We start from the raw sequence: 25,062 nt of genomic DNA, 5'->3' as shown, positions 1-25,062 counted from the left end.
ATCAGCTTATCTCTCGATAACTGTGATGTATTTCCCACTGGAGATTCCTTTTTCTCCTTGTGTCATTCTCTGCTTCTATCCTGTCTCGTCCCATATCCACAACTGAATCTAGGTTACATCACTTTTCGAGCTTGTGCAGAGCATCTTTTTTTGCTCTATGTCTTCATTTTCTCTCCTTTACTCGAAGATTTTATTCAAATTTGCATGTTAGCTTTAATCACGTGGGTAATGATCCAAAGTATGTGAATAAATTCCAGAACTATCGCGGTTTCAAACTGGTTTGTTTTCTCTTCAGAAAGACTGATGTTAAACCGAACGGGCGTAGCTGTCCTTTGTTTCTTTGAAACCCTTTAAATTAAAAAACGATGTTGACTGTGACCTTACTGAGAAAAAAACAAACTCAGCTAGCAAAGTGGCCTAAACAGATGCATTATTAATAGAGCTCATAAGACATTCCGCCTCTGCCGAACTGGCTCTTTTCACAACAAGCCGCTGAGGGACCCCAGTGGGAACCAAAGATGTAAAGAAACACGGAGCAGCTCCCTCAAGCTGTTCAGCTGTTTAGCGCTACCTTTTGAGTCGAAACTTTGTTATGGAAATAAAGAAAGAGGAATGCTGCTGCACACCTTCAGAGCAGAATAATTATTTTAGTTTACTCACTGTGTTGTGTTGCATGTTTCCTCTGAATTAAATTGTGTTACAACCATAAATATTACATTCAAATGAAAGGGGATTGGCACAAGAACAACCAAAGCCTTGAATCCAATATCTGCGTTCCTGGTGTGCATGTGTGTCCCTCTTGTTTTGTTGACGTTTGTCTTTACCTCAAGAGAATTGCAGAGCTGCTCATTAGAAATGGCCTTTCTTTCCCCCTGGTGTCCCAGCATTCCTAACCCAAGGCTGCCTTGTTGTTCAAACTGAGATACCCTCGGCTAACCATCCCACCGGGAACAGTCAGGGCCACTCGCAGCAGAATACCAGTCACAGAAAAGCAGCAGGAAGATGAAATGATGCGAGAGTTGAACAATGTTTTGGCGAAATCAATCGAGGAATCGATATCACACATGCACACTGTATTGTGTTGACTTTGTGGCAGCACAGGTGAGTCTTTCACAGAGCCAGTAAACCTTGATGGTTGGTTAACTCGCATATATTTACTTTGAGATTTTGTAAGAAATTCTACTACTTCTGCATGCATTTCATCATCAGCACTTAATAAGGATTACACTCGATATAGCCTGGTCAAATCCGCAAATTCTAAATCTTGACTCGTAGAGGCAAGAGTTAGTGCATGTGTATGTGAACAACAGTAGACAAATCTATGGTCACTATAATCTCGAGAATACAAGAATGAACATCAACACATACAAACTGGTTTGGTTTTCTTCTTCTTTTCCCATATGAAGGCTAAATGTTAAATATTCATTTTTTGATCTAGTCACTGCTAACTATAGGCTACAGTTATTCTCATAAATTATTGCCCATATGGGAGTGTTAGTTCATGATCTTCTCTTCTTCTTGCATCTCTGTGTCCGCTTGAACCGTAAGTGTGTGTGTGTGTGTGTGTGTGTGTGTGTGTGTGTGTGTGTGTGTGTGTGTGTGTGTGTGTGTGTGTGTGGGTGTGTGTGTGTTGATTGTATCTGTGCTTTTACATCTCAAAGATGAAAGAAAATGTATTCCCTTGCTGCCAAAACTGTACCAAAACCTTTCATCTTGCTGGAATTACGATGCATCTATTGAGTCAAAGTGTGTTATTTTTAACATGTTTTTGGGGCTAGCCTGTGATCAGAATGATTTGGATTCAAATGAGTACAACTATGCTAACGCTAAGTCGTTTTAATCATCAATGCAGCTGCAAGTTGAAGTGTGTTCTCGGATTTGCTCAAATAATGGGATGCTATTCATTCCATGTGTCAGACTGATTCTTCAACAGATATTAAAGTAAACAAGTTCAAAGTAGTAATATAGGAAGTGTTAAACTGTCGGGCTGAATAAAAAGATTCGACAAAGAAATGTATTGTATGTTCAATCTTCAAATTTTAGCCCATTGTCAACATTTTCTTCTCCCTGTTCTACGATGCAGTTTAAAGGTGCTGCCATTGTATCCTTTCAGATGAGCAGAACAAATGGCAATTACAGAAAATGTGAGCGCTATCATTTGCATGTAAATTGCCTTTTTATTTATCGAATGTCAGTTTTCAACCTAACCCTAACCCTGAATTTTGTGTTTGTTTTTTTGCGTATTAGCCTGTGCCTCTATGGGACCAACTGATATGCAGCTTTTTATTTTTAAACACTTATGTGCATTTGCAGAAAAGTGGCAATGTATTGGAACAGGATATTATTAGTTGGGGTCATACAATGAGGATTATGAGTTCAAAGGGCAACTTTGTCTGTGTTTTTAGGAAGATGAGGAAATATTAACCTTATGTCCATATGAAGATGAATCCGACTGCAGTGGGTGTGTTGTAGTGACTACTGTCCGCTAACGGTATTAACTAGTGACTTCCAGCAGAAAGCGTGTCATTAGGCGGCCCTAGGTATTTTACGATGACGTTACAGTTGGTTTATTCTGTGGGACCACCGCAGCCCCGGACAGTGTCTTACCTCGCTAGCTAACGTTGACCAAATTGTGTTAATTTAGCTGACTTTTACCATATAAGGATAAGTTACGCAGCGGATAATTGTAGACGTTTAAATCCTATAGACATTGTTGTCAAAAGTATAATTTCATAGAAAGTAAAGGGAAAAAGTAGAGACTTGTACACTTCTTGATAATGATCATCACCTGCAACCTCCTCCGAGCTGACATATAAAGTATATCCATTACAGGTGTCTTGTTCACAGGCTGTAAGGCAGAAGGCAAATAAGGACATCCTGGTTCTCTTCTATTGCTCTTTCATAGAGATTGCTCTATCCGTTATGTTTTATTGCCTGATACCTTTCATTGTGTACTCGTCAAATTAACTAAATGCATGGGATAGTTAATATGTAACAAAATGGTATTATGTTGAGTGTCTATGAGGACTCCATAGCACCTTCTTCTCAGTACACAGTGTGTTTTTACTGAGACAGTTGGTTAAAAAAAAAAGACGCTAGCCTGTTCCTCCAATGTGTGAAAATTATAGCAGAGTCTGGGTGGGTGTGTGGAGGTTGCACTTTATTGTTTTGTTTTTAAAAAAAATGTAAAAAGTAATACGGCATGTCAGTCTGTCTTATTGCATTGTTGATTATTAGTTTCATTTCATGTTAGTCTTACAATTTTTGTTTTTATTGTTGCATTATTGTGATTTGTCGGATGATTGCATGAGACACTGGATGACTTCCTGAAAGATGAATAAAATAAATTGGTGTAGTAACTAATTCATTATTTGTTCAAAAGCCCATCTTAAAGCAGTTGATAATAATCAAACCGGAAATAAGCCTTCAATAAACATACAGACATTGCGAAAGTGAAATGTTAACAGGTTTTCTTTGCATGGGCAATTTTAGTACTCCTGGAATATGAATACATGTATTTGCATTTGGCGTTAAGCATATTCCTCTAAATCTGCAGAATACATCCATTTCCTTTCTTTAATCTGCTCTCAAGAGACGAGGATTTTCTCCTGTGTGACTCTGCATATCTTAGCCACCTCCACATAAAGCCAGTTATTTGCTGTAAATAGCCAGCCCTCTACAGGGAATGCTTTATGGCATGTGGTTGCTCTTCAATCTATCCGTGTGTCTCCAAAATGTTTTCTTGTTCATGCTTTACACTTCAAAATATTCGATTAATATATTTTTCCATGAAAGAAAACTGCAATAGGAAAATATCATTTTGGCATTATTAGTTTTTTATTTACACAAGCTATACTATTTTTCCATACATAAATATACAGGAGATAGATTACAATAGTACAGGTTTGTCGATACAAATGACTCATATTTGTTGAAGTCGGGGTGAAACAGAAGTTAGAGCGTCTTTAGCTTCTGTGTCGTGGCGTATTTCACAGTGGAACCCATTATTTAAGCGATGTATAGTCAATAAAGGGATTGAAATCAAATCCATCACATTTGATTGAACGGCAAAAAGGTGGGCAGACTTAGAGTTAGTACGATACAGAGCTACAGAGGACTGTTGGCTCCACACACACACACTCACTCACTCACTCACTCACTCACTCACTCACTCACTCACTCACTCACACACACATTCATCTGCTCTACTGCCCACGCTGCTGTGACACAGAGTCCCTTTTAAGTCTAGCAAATTACTTTCCTGTTTTGCTCTGAAAAGTATTCGCAAAGTGCAGACTTTTCATTACTCACATTTCATCCTCCTCTGCCCACATGCACACTGGATTGGCGGTAAAATATTTCAACCTCTTGGATTTAATTGTACCAAAGATCACAGCTTCACATCGCTGCATAAGCAGCCACCACCAACGCTTGTACTCTACATGCTGCACTCAAACGCCCTGAAGTTGAAACAGCCGGTTCCAAAACACAGCTCGCCGTTGCACACAAACACAGCTGCAGCAGTAGAAGCAATCCCAGCAGGTAGCTTAGACATTAAAAAACAGACGTTGGGAATGTGCAATGCTCGAGGCAATGTTACAGCATCTGGACTGGGACCAATACTGAGGTTTTTAATACAAAGGGAGAAACAACAATGCGGAGAGGCAGAGGAGTATGAAATGATTTGAGTGAAAACATTTCCTATTACTCCTGACAAGAAATAGTTTTTCTTATCTGGCATGTGGAATGTGTTGCCCTCAGCAAGTGTCCTTGTTTCTGCCGAATATTTCAGTGACTATATGGACTTAAAGCAAATTAATTTGGAGCTCTTCAACTTTGTGTCCCTCTTTGAGAGGAGAAATTGTGTTTACAGTTGACGTTTTTAACTTGAAGATCCTCTGAAATATAAACAACCTCCATTTCCACAAAGAGCCAAACAACTATTAGTGTTAGACTGGAACCACAAATAATATCTGCGTGGCAATCAGAACACAACCGCGAGACTCTTATAAAAATGCATGTGACACCCCTGCAGAAAAGCAGTTGTTCATGCATTTAAATAGGAGTATTATTATAATGATGGATACGTTCTACTTATAGATTCTGCTAGTCTGCCAGTCTGTTAACTCGTCCGCATGCCACTGAACATGACTTTGTAATTGGTTTGAGGGTGTTGACGGCCCCGTAGAGAAAATGTGCTCAAACATTTGACCCCTCGCTGTTCACTCGCTGTTGTAGTTCCCAATGATTCCACCATCAATCTCCTATTCATGCCAGCGCTTTTACAGATGAACCATTACGGATGTCAAAATGTGGAAATTTCACATTACAGTGTGTTGCAAAAATGACGGTACACACAAGAGGAAGATGCCCCTTGTGTAGTTTCTCAGGATGCTGAATGATGCATCAAATTCATGAGCTTGTGAGAAAAGTAAACCTACCTGTACATTAAAAAAATACTGTTTTATCTGCACTCTAGGGATAGCCATCATGTTCCCAAGAGGCTGAATCCTAATGACTGTGTAATGCTAATCAACAAATGTTGGCATGCAAACACACAAAAGTATAATGATGCACGCATTACTCCTGCCAGACATTAGCATGTTAAAAAAAAAGCAAACCCAGCTTCACAGAACTGTATATATGCTATTATCTATAAGTATCCTATGCACATCAAGTTCATATTATGAATAATGACTATGTAGGGACAGGATTGTACAAAAGCCATTTTGTGGACTCCCAGATGACCGGGGAGTGCATGGACACTTGTATGAAGGCGTCCCACGAAGCCCAGGCAGCAAATCAAATCAGGCAGGAGGCGAGCTGCTTCACCACTTCATTCCCTTTTATGGCGGGTGATGTGGTAGAAACAGGCTTTTTCCATGGGATCGCAGTCACACACTATTTATTGGAATTAATGAACTGACAGAGTACAGAGTTGGTTACTATCACAAGAGTTTTACAGCATTTTACCTTTTTAATCAGGGGAAATACCCATGCTGACGCGCATGGTTTACCATGGTGAGCCAATGATTTGAAAAAATGGGTTACATACATGACCTGATACAAAACAAGTATAAAACTGCTTCTTGGACAAATTTGAGATTAGCAGATGGATTTATTAATAATTTAGCTTCAGTAAATAAGGCTACAACCATTTATCTTCTTTCCAAATCCTGGGGTTGGTTCATTTGCTTTCACACCACAAACAAACCTCATCAGAGTCCGCTTGGTACCAAACCGAGACTCGCCTTTTCAAATAGTCTCGGTTTGGTTGTTTGGTCCATGGTTTGGTTGCCATTTGTCGTCCCACCCAAACAAACCATCACTGGGCAAATGACGGGAGTTTGTTTTTACCAACCCAAACACGTAATGTATAAGTGCTACAGGAAATTACAGTATTTAAAGGAGCATAACTAGGACTTTTTAAAATAATATGAATGTATTTAGTCTTGCACTTGTCTTTGTAGTGGTTCTAAAATGGTGACCAAAACATTCGCCTTACTAGCAACAACAATAGCCATTGTTCTGACAGGACAGAAGAGGCTTCCATGCCACCACAGCTGAATGTTGGCTGATACAGCGAGACAGTAATTGCAAGGCAGACCGCTTATTCTGTCAACTCCTCATGCATCCCTCAGCCATACCTTGATGTTCACTTTTTGTGCTGCTTTTACACCCGTGAGTCTCCTGTGGTCATGACCCTTCCTGTGTATGGCGCCTTTCTCGAGGCTTGTCTCTTAAGATCCTGTATTTCATATCTCAGGGATGTTCCAATGCGCTGGTTTCCCTGGAGGATTTAATGTCCCTTACCGAGTGCTCAGTATTCTGTGTGGGACCAAAAGTTGTTATTGCCAAACCCAACTGTATTTCTATGAAGCTACAATCATGAAAATGACTTTAGTATCTAAGCAATGTTCTCATCATTTAACACTTGAGTTTCCGAACAAATCAGTTTCCAATAAGCCCAATGTGTGTTCCTTAAAATAGAATAAAGTGCCTCAGATGCAGCTTCTGATCTGCCCAAACAAGCTTCTGAAATCAAACGGAGACCAGTCTTGCTGAGATCAAACAGCATCTGTCAGACCTTGATGGACGGGTCTGTGCTGTTGGAAGTTTTGAGTGTGTGCATGTGTGTGTGTGTGTGTACATGCACAAGTGTTAGTGCATGAGCCTTTCTGAGTTGCATGTTGTAAGGTGAGACTTTCAGGTCCCCGGGGGTTCTGTGCAGTACATCAAATACAGGCGAGCCATTTCTACACTTAATTGAAGGAGCTTACTTGAGCAGAAAATTGAATACAAAACACTTAAGTCATCAGACTCATACATTATCTTTAGAGAGCAAAGAAGGGGGGGTGACTTCTGCCGAGATGTGAACGAGATTACAGAGGTTCTTTGAAGGATGTTCTTATGGCATCTTCTATGGACAAAAGCAATTTTATTACTTGCTGACGCTAAATCTAAATCATTCTAAATAATACAATGCACCACTTTCTCCCCTGCTGGCTCTTTAATAAATATGCTCACCAGAATACTCACTATTTAAATGCATTTCCTCACATCTAATCAAAATCCCTCGTGTGTGATCATAGCGTCTCACATTGCCTCCACACTGAGCTTTATAAATGCCGTGTTTAGCTTTATCTCGGATTCAGTTTCCTGTAAATTTAATATGTTTTTCTTCCTCTGGAGCCAAAAGCAAACTTCCCCTTAAAAGTGCCAGAACTTTTCCTCATACAGCTCATTTACAATTTCAATAAAGTGAAATATTTGATCAAATACAGATCTTGGGTCAACTAGAGTGCAGTAAAATGGATCTCATCGGTCATCAAGTATTCTATTTACAGTGTTTACGTTGGAGCTTTGTCGAGATATTGTTTGTCGAAATATTGAAGTAATTTTCCGATGATGTCTCTCTCGTGTTGGTCATGGTTGCTTGGTTGGGTGGACCCAAGAAATGGCTCAATGAGTATATCTGAGAGACCTCCCCACAGATATGAGGTCATTATGAGCAATCAATATCCTGTATCAAGTCAATGTGGACACAATAACAGAAACACCTTCCAATGTAATTCAGTCCAATGTGATGACTCTTCACCTCTCTGACACCATCTTAAGAGAAACTGAAGGTTATAAAGATGATTATGTTTACAGGTGTTGATTTTATTGCATCCATCTCTATTGTAATATATCAAGAAATAGGCTAAAAACTCAATAAAAACATAATTTGGTGTGTATAATATATGTATATATACTTTAAATTCCCTCTACAGGAGGGAAAAATTATAAAATGTAATGTCAAAGTCTGCGCTATTGACTTTAAGGTAAATATGGGGCTTGACATTGGATAAGAGACTCTTCATGCCCAAGACGTGTCTAAAAATATTATCCAAGTGACCTCATATTTCTTTCTCGAGATTTGCTCTTCTTTTAATATGAAGTTAAATGTTAGCAGTGTATCATAACCGATGAGGTGATCTTCCTGAGGCCGAGCTCATAGTCAGACATCGAATCACATCGGATTGATGTGTCACGCACTTGTTGGGAAATCGTTTGAGTTATGATGCCATCTTCATCCACAGCCATCATTGTCACCAATAATGACCCCTAATGAAAAATGGACCTCCATTCCTTTCATCTGTCTTCTCTGAGGCACCGCGGAGATTAATACAGCCATTGAACCTTGTGTTCGATAACCCATTTACTTTTCACTTTGCTTTCCATACGTCATGGATCTGTGGCAGTAAAGTAAGGTTTATATATTCTAAGATGGTTGTGATTACGATAAATCATTTTAATTATGCACGTTTTCAGTTATTGTCCTCCAGCAATCATCTTTAATCCACATTTCCCCGTGATCTGTTTTTCTACTAACAATATGTAGACCCTAAGGTAGTGGATAGGTCAAATGCTCAGAGCTATTCATTAATATAACATGTTACAAACCTGGGCATGCAGCCCTCATCTTCCCGTCCATTTGAGACTAGATTTATTGCAGTGAGACTCTGTGGCTGTGTGTCTAATTGCTCTTTTGTCTCCAGCCCTCCTGAGGTACAGACGCTGGACCCGCAGCCTCGTTACAAATCCTCTATTGTGTGAGTAGTGTCTTCTTCTCCCAGCTCCAAATACCAAATGTACAGCGTTAACACTCTATTAGCTTCACATTTCTCCATTTTATTTATTAAATGAAATATTCCAATGTCTTGAAGTGTAAAAAAAAAAGAATCTAAAATGTGTGATGTCGCGAGTTTGTGTATGTCTGTCAGATAAGGAATAAAGTTCATTTATTTTATAAAGAATCAGTTGTTTTAGTTTTTCCCATCAATCATTAATAGTAGGTTTTGTGTCAGTTATTTCCTCTCAGTCTTTGAGAAGAAAAAAAACGCTTCACATATCTGCATTATGATTCATTCATTTTCAATCACCTCGTTTTAATTAAGGAAACGAGGTCTGTGGGAGAAAAAAAAGAGCAAATCTTTATTAATTGGGCTTTCTGCACCACTGCTTTGCGGAGGGAATTGTTATAAAACATTCTCTGAAGTCACATGACGGTTCATTTATCACTAGCTGGAAACCTTCCCTTCAGCGCATAGAGCTATACACACACACACACACACACACACACACACACACACACACACACACACACACACACACACACACACACACACACACACACACACACTGTCATACTGGAATCAGTTATTAAGTCCTTTTCTTGCTTGGAAACATTTTCCCATCTCTGTCTTTCATTGTCTCTCAGGATTTGATTACATGTCTGGTGCAATTCATCCGTCCAATGAAACCATCTTCCAGAGATCTTCTGAACGTTCGGTTTAGCAGTCATCTCTCAGCAAGCCGCCATGGGTGCCATTTTTCTCTGAGGTTAGTCATAGATCATGAGGTGATGTGGCTGGTTGTGATTGCCTTCAGCCAATATCTCCTGTCAGATCCTCAAGCCTGTCTCTAGCCAGACCCTGACCCCTCCATATTATCCGTATATCTGTAATTAAAGGCAGCTTAGGAGAGGCCAGATAGGAGGCATTCATATTTTATCAGCGGGCAGACAGACACTAACTAATTTACAGCTCTTTTTATCGCCAGCCCTAACATCAACAGGTGTGTAAGGGGTCTCTGGAGGTTGTTGTGTGTTCAGTTCTGTGTGTGAGAGAGAGAGAGAGAGAGAGAGAGAGAGAGAGAGAGAGAGAGAGAGAGAGAAGAGAGAGAGAGAGAGAGAGAGAGAGAGAGAGAGAGAGAGAGAGAGAGAGAGAGAAAAGGGAGGGAAACGGGAAAAGAGTGAATATTCCAAAGAGTATCAAGGCTAAAATATTTTTGGACCACTGTATTTTTAATTACGCATAACCATTAAGTGACCGTGTGAAAATGCGTGCCAGGATTTCAGCAGAAGTACGCAATTGTGAAAGAAAAATATGCCACACATTCATGCTTTATGTCACGACTCACAGTTGCAGGTCTCAAACTGCCAGTGGCCAAGTGTCAAAAATTAGCATATATACATAATCCACTTATGCCGCTGTGCTCGGCCGGCGCATGCCGTCCATACTAATTACATGGACCCTGGTTCACCGAGGTGGCATATCAGTGCAGCTGACTGGGTATTAAGTAGAGGGTCCTGTGGGCATGTCCATGCCCTTTGAGCCACCAAATCTCTATACGACAAACTCTGCTGCTGCAAAGTCAGGTCACAGGTTAGCTGGGTCTTATTAAAGTACTGCCAAAGGCAATAACAGGAGTCATATTGCCTGATAATTCTCTCTTTGGTATAAAGCCTGGGTTTCCATGATAACAGCTTAAGTCGACAAAGCAGCAGCTTGGTTTCTGGGGTTACGTGGTCTGTGGGAATCATCGGATTTTAGCATTTTTCTGTTCAACTGTGACACAAACACAAACGAGCTCAGTGCAAACGCATAATGTTGGAAGACAGTCTGACCCAGTTAAAGAAAATGTATGTATTAAAGTTTCTGTGTTTTGCCGAAATGTTTTCAGCTCATTAGCCTGCCATGTGGGTTTTTAATTCTCGGCACAATAAACACAATACATTTGAACTGCTGGTTTGCACCAAGAGTCATTTTAATTAGCGATGTCTTCATTCTAGTGGGTCTCAGCACTTGCACTGCACAAACTATCTCTTTTATGTGCATCCTGTTTTGTTCCTTGGGAAAGGCTTTCAAGCTATTAATGTATACTGCCAGTTTATAATCGGGTTGTGAGGGGATACAGCGGATGCCAAAGACTTTCTGTTGTGAGCAGAGTGGACGAGGAAAAAAACAACTGAGATCTGTATCACTGCTTTGCAGATATTTTTTTTCTGTTTCTAATATCCATGGCTGCAAGGCTCCCTCCAGCCCTGTTCTGGAGCTGAACGTGCAGTGTGTTGCAGGAGAAAAGGTTGATTTGAAATGAAGTCTGTGCTCCACTGAAGGTAATCACCACTACTGTCTGATCAGAGATCTGTGCATCACCTCCCGCGACTCTTACTGAACAAAACACCAGGACAAGTTGAGAGAGTTATTCCAACTCAACATAGTGGTTTGATTGATGGCATCACTTTTATTGCACCAGTGGAAATGCTAACACAGACATCTGACCTGTTGCCTTTACAGACAGATAGATGCCCAGCGGTGATTGACAGGTGTCTGTGACTGATATGCTTAGACATGCAATCCTTGCATTAACCCCGAACTGCCACCCGTCTCTCCCTGTGGGTTTGGGGATGTTTAGGTTGCTATTGAGCTGGCAGCGGAGTGGCAGCTGCTCCTGACGTGCTGGCTTCACCTCTGGTCTCTGTAGATTGCAGCCCGACCCGCCAGCCGTAATTAAAGCGCAGGAAGACAGCTCTGTCTCTCTCTCTCTCTCTCTCTCTCTCTCTCTCTCTCTCTCTCTCTCTCTCTCTCTCTCTCTCTCTCTCTCTCTCTCTATCAATTATTGAAGATACCAGAATGTTGAAAAGAATCACAGACGCCTGAGACCACCGACCATCAAGGAGAGCTCTTATGCCTTTAAATGTATCCCAAGACCGTAAACCATGTGCACGTTGTCTGATTTTTTTAGGTTCACCACAAAAAAAAAATTGCCCCCAAAGTGTTTTTCTTATTCCCCAATTTTCATGTTCTTGAGTTTTCATGTTTGATTCTGAGAAACAGTTTTCATGGTAAATTTGCTTTTCATGGTAAGCGTATGTTATCCATGCAGGAACATTGGGATACTCTTCTTGTTTAAGCCAACCGTGATATGCAGCAATCATCAGCTCACTCCAGGATTGTTTCCTGTGGTCTTGGCTGTTGCCTAAGGATCATCTCCAGCCAACCCTTAAATCTGCAACGGAAAGATTCTGACAAGGCAAAATCCAATTATACATCTGCCCACTATGCATTAAAAAAGGGTAGTGTGTCATGATACATTTATCGTTGCTATTTAAAGTTGTATACACACTAATTTCATATATATATACACGATATATATGTGACAAGTTCTTTGGCAACATTACAATTTAATAATAAATCCATGCAGATGTTGCTGTTCAGGAATCTATTGTTTGTTTTAATTGTTACATGCTATTGTTATGTATGCCATACATAAACTCTGCATGTATGTCCAGTGGGCTACATGTAAAGCACCCGGGGAGTAACTTTGGGTTCAGTTTCTCGTGCAGGGACACTTTGATATGGGGACAGTATAGTCGGGGATCAAACTGCCAACCTTACGGTTAAAAGAAGACCTGCTCATGTTTAAACGCCTCTACCATAAAAAACACAATGAATTCAAAGCGTGAACTGCGATGGGTGTTCTATTTCACCTGGGCTGTACTGCTGGCGGTAGAGTCTACATATCTATCAGGGCCTGACAGATATCCTAAACTTAGAAAGCAACATCCACGACCTTTGTGGTGCCTCAGCATCAAGGTGGACAGAAGCCATTCTCTGCTTCAAAGGATTTTAAAATTGAGGTCTTGAAAGGTGCAACGTAGACGAAGCCAAGGAGACCTTAAATTCTCACCCAGAAAAAATCCCCACCCTCTAATAGCCGAGTCCGTCTTTCAGATAGAAAAAGAAACACCCAGCAGCACAGACTATTAGCATAGAAAGCCTGGCTGTCAGCGGAGCTGCTATTGTCTGTCTGGCTGTGTCGATCTCCTCTCACCTTCCAGCTGTGTCTACTGGAGCTTTTCTTCCCTCGACCCGCCGCAGTCACACTCTTTCAATCAGCACAGTCAAAGCAGCCTATAAATATTCACCACAACCAACACGTGCACTCTCACTGCCACATGTTCATATTTACCTGCACTAATGCTCCGAGCTGCCTGTTTCAGATTTTATTAAGGAATGGTTATTGAGGTGACATTGATGTGGCAGCAGTCCTCTGGCTCCAGGGCTATACAGCATCACTCAGTGAAGAGCAATGGGCTGGAAGTGGGAATCGACTGCGTTAATATGGCACTACAAAGCAATGTCACAGTACTAACTCTAATGCAACAACAACATATATGTTGATGCTCTTAAATCAAGTTGTACCGAATTAAAAACACTATTATATATATGAAAGCTTTATCATATATGTTTATTTGGGGGTTTGTACTGGTTATCTGGTCCCTAATCCACTCAACCTGTGGTTTCCAATGACCGAGTCATAAACCCCTACAAAGGTCTACAAGAGGATAAATTACACAGGATACATTAGTTCAGGACTCATTAAAGTTGCTCAAAGAGGAAAACTCCCTCTTCAGTTGACATGGGCACATCTACTGGAGTGTTGCTTTGTTTAAGGGCTCAGCATATATGTACTGTCACTTTGTTTCATAAAAAACAACAGAGCGTCCCATCCAGATGACTGCCTTATACAAACAAACAGTTGTGTGTATTTCCATACAGCCAGTGAGACACGCGTGTTAGGTGGCCACCCTTGCCTCTCTCGGCACCTGCTGCTCGCTCCCTGTGGCCTGGGGCAGCAGAGTGGAAACACAGCGCTCCTGGCACTGAGTCCAGCCGCCACAGAGAGCACCAGTCCTCCTGTTCCATCTGTCGCTCCACTCCCGTGACACCCTGCTCCTAAAACCCATGTATGAAAAGTCTGCACTGAGCTGCATTAGTTTTTATTCCTTCTATTAAACTAATAGGTTTGTGTTCAGAGTGAATGTCAAACACAGTCCCTCCCCTCCTCATCGTTCTGTCTTGAATGTCAGCCATCCACCAAATCTGAGACATACATTTTCTTACTGATATATTCCAGGTGTTTTATTGTTTTTGTATGTTACTACTGTGTGAATTGTTATGAAGGTCTGAGACTTTTGATTAAGTCGAGCTCTAATGCATCATTTCTCACACTGCACATGTGAACGCCTGTTGCTCCTGTCAATCAAACCACTTAATAAGAGTGTTTACAAAGGAGGAGAGACAATAAAGCATTTCTGAGAAATTATGATGACTGCAGCCGTCAGGTAAGTCACGAATATGTCAAGTAACTCAAGTCTGATTGGACTAAGTAAGACATGATGAGGGATCGACACTGGCTCCCACTTCTTCCTCTGACATTCAGACATGCATTTTTGCCACCTTTCTGACATCACTTCTCCAATATGCGGCTGTTTGATATGCTTCCCCACTCCTCCACTCTAGGCCCCGTCGCATGTCATAATGGGCCCCGGCAAATCACTTCCCGCCCAGAGCCGAGATGGTGATTGTATCAAACTGACCCCTAACAAGCTGTCGGCTCACATTTGATGAGGCATGCATCAGCAGCGGTGGGCCTAGCTTCTGTTTGGACAGCGCGGACAGGTCTTATTCAAGCAAAGTTTTCTGCCCCTCTTGGTTTCTTGAAGGCAGTTTGACTTGCCTGGTAGTAATAACGATAGCTTCCAGTGCCGCTGCGATTTGACAGTTGGACTCCACTTCCTCTCCAGTGTTGTAAAGTCAACAAGAAATTGCAGCAAATGTCTCTCCAATAACGCTATTGGATATGTGGATGAGTTACTACCTCAGTTCCTTTTATTTCATCAGCTCCGGTGCTGCGAAATATACAGTTCCTCACTTGCCACATAGAGGGCGCTCATGCGCATTGAGACGCCAAACCGTGGAAATGCTGAATGAGTGAGAGCGTGTGAGCGAGCGAGAGAGAGAGAGAGAGAGAGAGAGAGAGAGAGAGAGAGAGAGAGAGAGAGAGAGAGAGAGAGGTGCGGGGAACAAAATCACAACGTCGGGGAAGACTAATGTGACTTGTGGTTTCGTTTCTGCAGCGCGACAGGTTTGAGGTGTGCTGTCGTCTCGGACCAACTTTGGCCAAGTCGGTGGGACCCGGTGACCCGCTGTGTTCCCCGAGGCGGCGTGACAAGTTGGTGGAGGACTCGCATCCCTATTTTTAAATGGGTACGGTGAGATTTGGGGGGGCGTGGACGGCAGAGGAGCAGCACTGAGCGTGTTGGCTCCTGGCTGCGGCTCCAGTGTAGTGATGTGCCGGCTGGAAGAACCGGACTGCGCGTAGACTGAGCAGGAGCCTCGCGACTCTCCGTCATTGTAAAGCCCGTTTGGCCTCCTTTTTGGATGTATGCATTCAACGCGCTCGCGTGTTTCGATACAGAGGACTTTTCTGGAAGGAGGATAAGCTGTGAAAAGGTTTTTTTTTTTTTTTTTTTTAAGACGCAGCAGCTGCCGTGCGCAACGGACGAAATCTGGTTGAAAAGCGATTTGAATAACAATAGTCTGAGGAAACTGCTTTCTTATTTGCTTAACGAAGGTAGTATTGGTTCTGACTGCGCATGGTAAGTCACCGAAATGACATTTGGGATTTGAAAGCTGTTTCAAGTGGAACTAGAGTGATTTTCATTTGTCAATATTTACAGGTGTTCCGGGAGGCTGAACCTTTAATTCACTTACGGCTCTGCTGTTATGTCTTGCAACACCACGGACTGATAGTGGGGTCCAAACCTTTGTTATGGATCAACCAAAACATGTTTAATGCCGACGTCTTTACTTCCCGAATACTTGGAGAGAGCACACGCCGTCTTTAACAACCACACTATGCGTCTGAAACGCCGAATGGGAAAGTAAGCATCACTTTAGTCTCTTCTTCCCTCCCGAGTTGCAGCCAATCTGGCAACATCCAAAATGACAAGCAACGGACCTGTCATCGTGTTCGAGTGGCTGAAGACCCTCCAGCTTGCCCAGTACGTCGAGGCTTTTGTGGATAATGGATATGACGACCTGGAGGTTTGCAAACAGATCGGAGACCCCGACCTGGATGCCATAGGGGTCTACATCCCTCACCACAGGCAGAGGATTCACGAGGCGGTGAGGAGACTGAAAGATGAAGCCAACGAGACGGCCAGTGGACTCTATTTCACCCTGGAGCCGATGCCACCCGCATCCGAGATTTATACCACACACATGGTGGACCAGTATGAGTCCAAACTACGGGGATCCAAGTCCTGGACCGAGCCCAACAGTGACCGGATTGGGCGCAACGGTGGCTACATGGGCGCGCAGAGGAACCTGACGCTGGGCAACAGGAGGGAGCTGGTGATTTACCCCAAGCTGAAGCTGAAGATCATGATCAGGGATAAGCTCATCAGAGACGGAATCAACCTCGCCAAGCCGCCCTACTCTAACAAGGTAAGAGCTACCTGGAGAGACACAGGCCATGAGGTCACATGACACAGCAGGGACCGCCACCTGTACAGCGCCATGGCAGCGGATGAAGCACTGCACACATGTCCCAACTAAATTTAGTCATGTCCACTTCATAAGACACCTGGCTGGTATTGGTAAATTGTTAAAAGGGTTTACTTTAACTACATAAATCTTCAGCGTTGGATAAAATATAATTTACTGAAAGCAAATAGAATTCTTTGCAGAGGTGGTTGTTTTTGCAATGTGCCAGAAGAGTTATATGGCACAAAAGGGTCTGTGACCTGCTCAGCATCATCCGTCATATTGTTGAAAGCCCACTGTCGGTCATATAAAAGCGTATCGTGTATAAGGGGCCCATTTCACTCGTGTTCAACGTCAATGCAAGGTTAGAAACTGAGTCACAGGTAAATACCAGTGTGAGGCCGAAACAGTTTTAGCCCCGCTGCACTCTGCAGAAGTGAGTGGTTTCTGTCACACTGAATGATGGGAATGAAGTTGCGGCCGATCAATAAGCAGCGAGCGGAGAGGAGATCCTGAGGAGCTTTCACCCGGCCTGTGATTTCCTGTAGGGTGAAGGGTTGCGAGGGGAGGATTTACACTCTGATTATTAATCTACTCCGACCTCACCTGTCCAGTGACTCGCCTCAGCATTTAGTGTGGGTGGATCAACCAGCCCCACGAGCATATAAACCTGACTCTTTGCTGTGATTAATAGGGAATGGGCTGTCGATGGCAGGGGCAGGAAATGAAGAGCGCCCAGCTGGGGAGACTGCCGCAGTCCTGGAGCAAGACTGAGGGGCCCTCTTGTCTGCACAGGACTGGTCGGGCCCTTTCTTCAGAAGTGTCTGAATCATATGCCTTACCAGCTGCGAGGGCTCCACTGAATGACTGCTGTTTACTTACAGGGAAGCTTTTGATTGGCGTGTCTGCAGGCCATTGAGGAGGCACAGACTGTGGCTCCTGTGGGTTTTACTGGGGAAATACAGCAACATGCACTGGTTTAATGGTCAGCAGATCACACAAAAGCAGTGCTTAGTCAGTCAGTGGTATTTATATTTCAGAATGAATAATCAAGAGCCTGCTGATTTGCTTCTTTTCAAAAGTTGAACGAGCCTGAGGAATGATGGTGGAAACAACTGTATTTTTAAATTCCTGGTTGAGCCCTTGTGTGTCAGTTGGACTGTCTGTATGCAAATATTCATGTGCTGGTCTTTGTAATGGCTTTTCTTGCTTGGAATTCCAACTCAAACAAGATCCTGAAGATAGGGTGTTCATGTAGTGACATGACTTCATAACTACTGTATGTATCTATTATCATTTATTTAGTTTGACCCAAACCTTAATATTAATTACCCTGTGCAGTACACGCTTGCTTCCACATTAGCTTGTATAACTAATTTCGGCTTTCGCATGTTTCGTAAGCTCTCTGTCTATATATTTCTCCAACTTTGGCTGACTGTGAGTCCCACAGAGATTTGGGATTTGTGAGAGATTATCTGCAAAACCGGGGCTGAAACAAAGTGTCGGTTCCAGAGAGTTAAACTATCTCTCCCTTTTGAAGGCCGTATTTATTTAAGCCCAAGCTTTAACACTGAGGATTTTAGAGGGGAATGAGCAGGTCAAGGTCTTTCCCTGCCTCTCTCTCTTGGGCTCTCTTTGTGAGTGTGTCTCACCCTGTAGTTTTGAATTGGCTCCAGCCCAGTGCTTTTTCTCCCCCGGAGGAGTGAGAGGAGTGTGAGAGATGGAGCTGTGACCAGCTGATGGAGGTTTGACTAACTGGGCTGTGATTGGTCTGTAGATATCTCCTCTCTCTGTGCCTTTGAGACCAGAGAGCTAGACTCAGGGCAATTACAGGACACAGAAGTCAGTCTCAAGGGATGTCCATTGTATAGTATAACTAAGATCTCTGGCCGCACTTAAACTGTCCTCTGTGCTCTCAATACGGATGGATTTCTATAGACTCTGGCCCGACAGCCCTCTGTTCATCTGTGTGTCACTGGCATTGTCTCCATTGTTTGCCATTATGCAAAAAAAATATAGGGAATATATGCACTAAGAATCAGAAAACCTCTTCAGTGTGTGCTAGATTATTATCAGTTCACTGAAAAGGCTCTGCTGGGTGAAATAAATACCCACGATCCTTATCAAGGCCGCAGAGACCCCTTGTCTACGAGAGAGGAGTATGTCTTATGATGTAAACAAACACTTGTGCTGCACATTACTAAATCTTTCATCAGGGAACGATATAAGCAGACAAGATGGTGCTGCCGTTTGCCTGTTGTCGAATGCACTGCAGTCGTAGCGTTGACGCTATATCAACCCTTTTGGTTGGAACTTTCTCCTAAATGTTTGCTATAATGAGAGTATATACGTTGACCTGTGATGATCAGCATCTTTTTTTTAAGTATGTTTTGTCATCCAAAACAAACCCACCCTAATTTTGAAGCCCTTGTGTTAGATTTGTGACACTTTAAAGAGTCAAATCTTGCATCTCTCATGTGCTCTTATTTCATTTTTCTGTTAATCACAAGGTTTTGCATTGGCTGTGATTATCTATATGGTGTTCATATCCTTCTAAGAGATATGTATTATACATTTTATTTAACTTATCAAGTTTTCTATCTGTATTCTGTCTTCCACCTGGCTGCAAGACACATTTTCCGATGTGGACAATACAGTAGAAATTGAAAGGTTTTGGAGTTGTCAGTGATGGGCAGTGAACAAGCACAATAGTTGCTCTATTTTTGCATCCAATTCTATTTCTCCCTCTGTGTCCTATTATCTTTCCAGTGATCTCTGGAGATTTGAATTGTTTTGTCTTATCAGAGAGGGAAAAAAAACCTTTTACTTTAAATAATTCTGCTCAGTGCCAGACTATTTGAAGATGCGCGTTCATCCAGAGATGGCAGACACAATAGCGCCTCATTGTTAGTGCTGTGTTTCAGGAGGAAGTATAGCAGCTAAACACTGGGAGATTCTCCATTGTCTGTATGGAGGCTGATGGAGCCGCATGTCCTTTCACTACTGGTCTGTTTTACATTCCCAATTTCCGTCCATTGAAAGAGGCTGCGGAGGCGAGCGTCCAGCATTGTGCTGATGGGTGGGTGATTAAAACATGTGGGTGTCATGCAGCGAGAGGAAGAGTTGTAAATAGATGGCCGCATTGTTTTTGCTGGCTAAACTACGCTTAGTCGGTGCTTGGGCAGGAGAGCTATTCTCCCACAGGACAGTTGGATGTTCGAGACCTTTCTCCGACTCCCACTGAACAGCTGATCAAATGTGGTGGGAGGGAATCGTGAGGCCTCCGGCTTAAGCGGCCTGAAGAATGTAAGAAATGCAGTGGACAGCCAGAGGTGTTGTGCCTGTCAGGGGTGAAAGCAGAAGGAAAGGTGGCTTTTAACTGCTCGTTTTATTAGCATCCTAAAGCAAAAAGGAGGAAGTTCGCCACTTTACATGCCAAACACTCACCTCACATCTTGTTTCAGTCCTTTTGTCAAGGACTTGTGTCCCAGCACTTTCACCGAGCCGGAAATGAGGTTTTTGTATAAGATGAGGGTCATCTCTTGTTGGCCCATTGCGGTTATTGAGGGCCCTCAGGATGACTGTACAGCTGGTGTGAGAAATAATTAGAGCACTTTTTTTTATAGATTTCAAATATAATCAATTCAAAGTTGTCCAATGTTTTTTCACTGCATCCAAAATGCGTATACGTTCACAGAACATTGAGCTTCAGGTAAAAGCATTAAAGCTGCAGTGTTATGTATTTCTTTCTTTCTGTTTTCCACTACATATATGCATGCAATATGTGATGTTATTGTCGGATGATGAAAAGCATACTATATGGCTAAACCAACAGCTTGTTCACTGCCCCAGTGGAACACTGAGCTTTTCATGAGCTTCTCATTCAGCCTATGTCTTCATCTCTGCCCCATACTCTACGGCTGGCATTCAGCCATAAGGAGAGAGAAAGCCTCTCACAACAGCCTGCATTTTCCATGGGCTTCGCCGAAAGTTCTATTTACTTTAGCCTTTATTAAGGGCTTCTTAAGGGCATAATCAACCAAGGACTCAGAAAGGGGAAGTCATAAAGAAGTAAAGGACCAGCCTCTATTGTCCTGAGAGCACAGAGAAAGTCAATTAGCAAAGTGAGCAGCTGTTTACGTTCTAGAAAAGCGTGGTTATGTGCAGCACTAAAAAGAGACCCATCAGATGGAAAAAGTCACATATACACGTACTTAGAGGCTTTTTATGTAACCAACCCATGTTTAGGGCCTTTTGGAACCTTTGTTTTTAAGTATAAACTACAAAAAAAACAGTATTTAGCTCTTTAATGAGCACCTGGGTGGAGTGGGGACTGATGGCTATCACACTGACCTTTGACCTTGCTGCTTTTGACCTGTGAACTCAAACATACAGCATTGATGTGATGTCAGCAAAGAGGACAAAACAGAGCACACAATCTTCTCCTCCTCAATGGGTGTCATACATTACTTATACTACACTTACAATACATACAGTCTGTCATCTCAAGTGCACATGATCACTTTCCCTTCCGTACACAATCATGTGTGCTGGAAAAACTGGAAAAGGACTCGCATCACATATTTCCTGAAGTGCTATCACTGCAAAGGCATATTCGCTGGATGGTTTCCCTCGTTTTGTCATGTAGGGAGGGAGTTTCTGTCTTGACCACCCATCTCCTGGGATCCTGTGCAAATGTGGGAAAGTTGTATATGCAGCTGGCCTTCTCATCTGAGCAGGAAGGGGTGAGAGGGGCTCACTCCTTCTGTGCTGTTACTCACATGGTCAACCGGCTTTTAAGGAACTCTTTTGTTCCCCGGACATGCAACCTTGGTGAGAGCGATGACATTTCACAGAGCTCAAATTTTACAATTCAACAAAACTTTCTCTCCGTTCGGCAACAGGAGTAATCTGTACAATCTCAACATTTAGACATCCAGTTCATGTTGAAATATTGGATTTATGCTTGTGGCTGTAAATGTTACTACCTCCAGCCTTTGGAGATATATTATATTTAAATGACATGTGTGAGTTACAGCATATGTGTGTCACTTATGCAGTCATGGTAACATCTTTAAATAAAGCAGGCCAGGCACAGCCATTTCATTTTCCACTGGGGTGCCGGGAAACAGGTCCTGATGACACACATTCATGACAGATACATTATCAGAGCTATTCTGGTCCAAGGTTTCAGCAGCTTCCAGACAGCCTGTCTACAGGACCACAGAATATCTGCTTCAGGAATGTCTGCAGGCTGCATGATCAATACGAAAGCATATCGGCCTTTTCTATTTTGACTTGTTTTCTAATGTAAGTCATTGGTAAGGCATGTAGTCAGTATCCACCATTGTCTTTTCAGTGTATCCACTTTGTTCTCAGCCATAAGGTGAAAAGGTCACTTTTACTTGGCCGCATAGAAAACCCAATAATGGGAATTATCCAGATGAATTTTATTTCTATATATGAAATTGTTGACATGCTCTCTTTTAACTCGAGGCTATTTATTTATGGTTCAGTGCACAGAAGGAAGATTCCCGTCTGCAGCAGCAAACAGAGAAGCTCGATGTTCAGTCGCTGATGTAAACATGTTTGTTTTTTACACATTTCTTCTTCCTCCAAATGAATCTCGTCATCGTAACAGCAGCTTCTGCTACAGTTACCCTACATGTGCACAATAACGACCCTGTAGTCTTTGTTGAACGATGGAGATGGAGGAAAATGAAGATATCAAGTGCCCCACAAGGATGGAGAGTGACAAGAGAGCAGGCCTGAGCATCTGTCTGTGTCAGGATCCAGATTGCAAACACACTTGCAAATCAACACATCAACACACGTTTCCCCTCTCTCTACACCTCTGGTCTAGCACACACTCATTACTGCACCGGCGCTGATTACTCTGGAGGGGATCATTACATTTTCTCATAACAACGCGACCATACGTTGTTTCATGCCGCACAGGCGCTGCATGCATGCTGACAGTCATCTCCGGGGTTGTGTTTTAGTGTATTGCCACAGGTGACCTACAGTCCGAGAGGGCCAATTATGTCCGACCCCCACATCTACAAGCTGCGAGGTCACACATTAAAGGGGATTTGTTGCAAGTTGCCATAGAGACAAACGGAAAGATATTTAAAAATCAAACCAAATGTTTTAATGACAATGACTTACATGGCTGGGACGGTTGGGATTATTCGTTCTTTCATTCTATCAGCGGTACGTGTGCTCCAGAGAGTTTGAATATTGCTCGAGCTACTTGGTGAAGCAGCTCATCCTCCAATCCTTCTCACATGTGAGAAGCTGAAACCAGCCAATGTTGCACTTTGATAAATGGCTTGAACTATGACATGATTGTGGAGATTGTTCGGAATTCATTTTCTATGAATTAACTCATCAAATAATGGACTAATCATCAAACCATGACGGCAGCAGTCACCGGCTTGCATGTGCATGAGAGACATAATCTCGGCGGTTGTAAGCTCCTTCTCCTGAGTAAAACTCTGCTTTTCTTGTCATTTTTCTCAAGCCCTTCTTCCACATTCTGCCCCAACTGGAGGAATTAATCCCCCTTCCTATGAACGTGATGTTAAAAATGAACAATGTTCCTTGCCCTTCACGGCTCTCAGACAAGCTCCGTGAATCAGAGTGATGAATGCGGAAAAGTACAGCGGCTGCTCGTCAGCTTGATGCTACCTGCAGCGCGATAGAGAGACATTTTGGGAGGGTTAAAGCCCCATTACCTACAACAGAGCTAAATTGTCCTACATGTAGCTACAGTTTGGCTCATGTCGGCTCATATTATCCTGGACTGTGTTTTAGGCGTATAATGTCAGGGTGTAGAGAGATGAGTGAGGCATGATAGCAGCGAGTATGAGTGTTGCAGGGAAAGACAGGGAGAGCGTGTATAATTACCTCGTCTGAAGCTGCTGCCAGCGTGCTCTACGCAACGCAGCACAACCAACTCTCATCCTCCCCCCTCCCCCTCAACCCTAATTGGTTCAGTTCCAAGGCACGAGGGCAGGGCCGCGCTGAAAGCTTTGATCATGGAGACCACACCAGTGTCGATATGTCCCTACCTGAGTGCTTTTGTAGTGGCTGTGCTCGGCAGGAGATTAAGCCATACTAAACCCACTGAGTGTCTGTCTGTCTGTCTCTTGCTCCGGCTTCCCTGCGGCTCGACATACCTGAATGTGAACCCTAATTACCTGGCAGTTACTGCATTCCTCAAACACGCCTACGCAAACTCACGGACCGCGTGTTGCATGTGTTCTTTTACAAAGGCGGCGGCGTTTTGTAGGTATGCTTTTGTCTTGTGTGGTTTGTGGCATTTAATGCTCGAAACATTTATGGGTTGCAGCACATTCCAGCATGAATGTTCATCTGTTGCGTGCGCAAGTGAACCCTATGGGGGTATCTTCTGAGGTTTGTGCTGGTGACAGGTGCTTAGGTAAGCTGAAAAAGTACATGACTCACGTGTATGTTTGACGTCACGAATGTTCATTTTTAGCTCTGTTAGTCAAAGATCTTTGAGCAGTATCATCGAATGGGACATTAATATGAAATACAAAATTTGGCACAGTCGCATTATGTTTATATTTCCTCACCATTTATAACATTTTCCTTGAGGAGAGGTTAAGGGGATGTGACCAGCTCAGTCTGACTGTGTTTCAGCTAGCTGGTCAAACTCGTCATGAGTGAATCAATCTGGAGATGCTCATGTAAGGATGGAGTTCATCACGCTAATTGCTGTTTTTTGACTCCTGTACATGTTAAAGGTAATTGTTTCTATTCAATAAACATTAATTGCTCACCACGCCGCTTCCTGCAGGGGTGAATAGGGACTCCACTGCGACTGCCGAGGCCATCCCAAAAACATGTTTGATCTGAATCATTAAAGATTCAGTTGGGGTTGGAGTCCTGTGGCTTATACAGGGAAAGGTTTGGTCAAGTGGGTTATTCTTTGCTAAACATTCAGTTCACCCGTTCTAAGCTCACCAAAAATGTTCTTGAACTCTTGAGAGAATGGATAATACTGAGAATATAACCTGAGAACTTGTGTAAAAACAGCTTACCATTCTGGTGTGTCCACCTCTTTACAAGCAGGTTTTAAGTCGTAAAATAAGTGAACGGACACGCACCAGACAAACAAAACACTGCGGGTGTTTCCACTCCCGCAGCCTCATCCCTCAATGCACATTTATGGATGTGTTTTGTATTATGGGATGCTCGTGTTGTAGCCATCTACGGTCACTTTTGTTAATGCCAGAGATGTGCACTCTCGGTTCTGCTCCATCTGCTGCCTGCTGAACCGCAAAACCACAATTTTCATATCAGCAAATCGTTAAACCGACGCTCTGCCAAACCAACCCGTTTACTTAAAAAACCCCTGAGACGTCTTTTTCGA

The 25,062-nt window shown here is 42.7% G+C and overlaps 1 protein-coding gene across 4 annotated transcripts in view; it reads left to right on the top strand.

The window, feature by feature from the left end:
- Positions 1 to 15,204: 15,204 nt before the first annotated feature.
- The window catches only part of sash1a (SAM and SH3 domain containing 1a), a 151,919-nt gene continuing 142,061 nt past the window's right edge, over positions 15,205 to 25,062 (top strand). For 2 of the 4 annotated variants that reach the window (XM_068576565.1, XM_068576563.1), the window contains exon 1: positions 15,205 to 16,622. In XM_068576565.1, the coding sequence (XP_068432666.1) occupies positions 16,119 to 16,622 (504 nt within the window). In that variant the 5' untranslated portion in view covers positions 15,205 to 16,118. The remainder of the gene's footprint in view (positions 16,623 to 25,062) is intronic. The other 2 variants (XM_068576564.1, XM_068576567.1) reach the window with 2 other exon arrangements.

Source organism: Clinocottus analis, unplaced genomic scaffold (assembly GCF_023055335.1).
Source record: "Clinocottus analis isolate CAN_PGR_092001 unplaced genomic scaffold, fCliAna1.0.p SCAF_15, whole genome shotgun sequence".
Lineage (NCBI taxonomy): Eukaryota > Metazoa > Chordata > Actinopteri > Perciformes > Cottidae > Clinocottus > Clinocottus analis.
The sequence above is the reverse complement of the archived record's forward strand: the minus strand, read 5'-3'. Positions and strand labels throughout refer to the sequence as shown.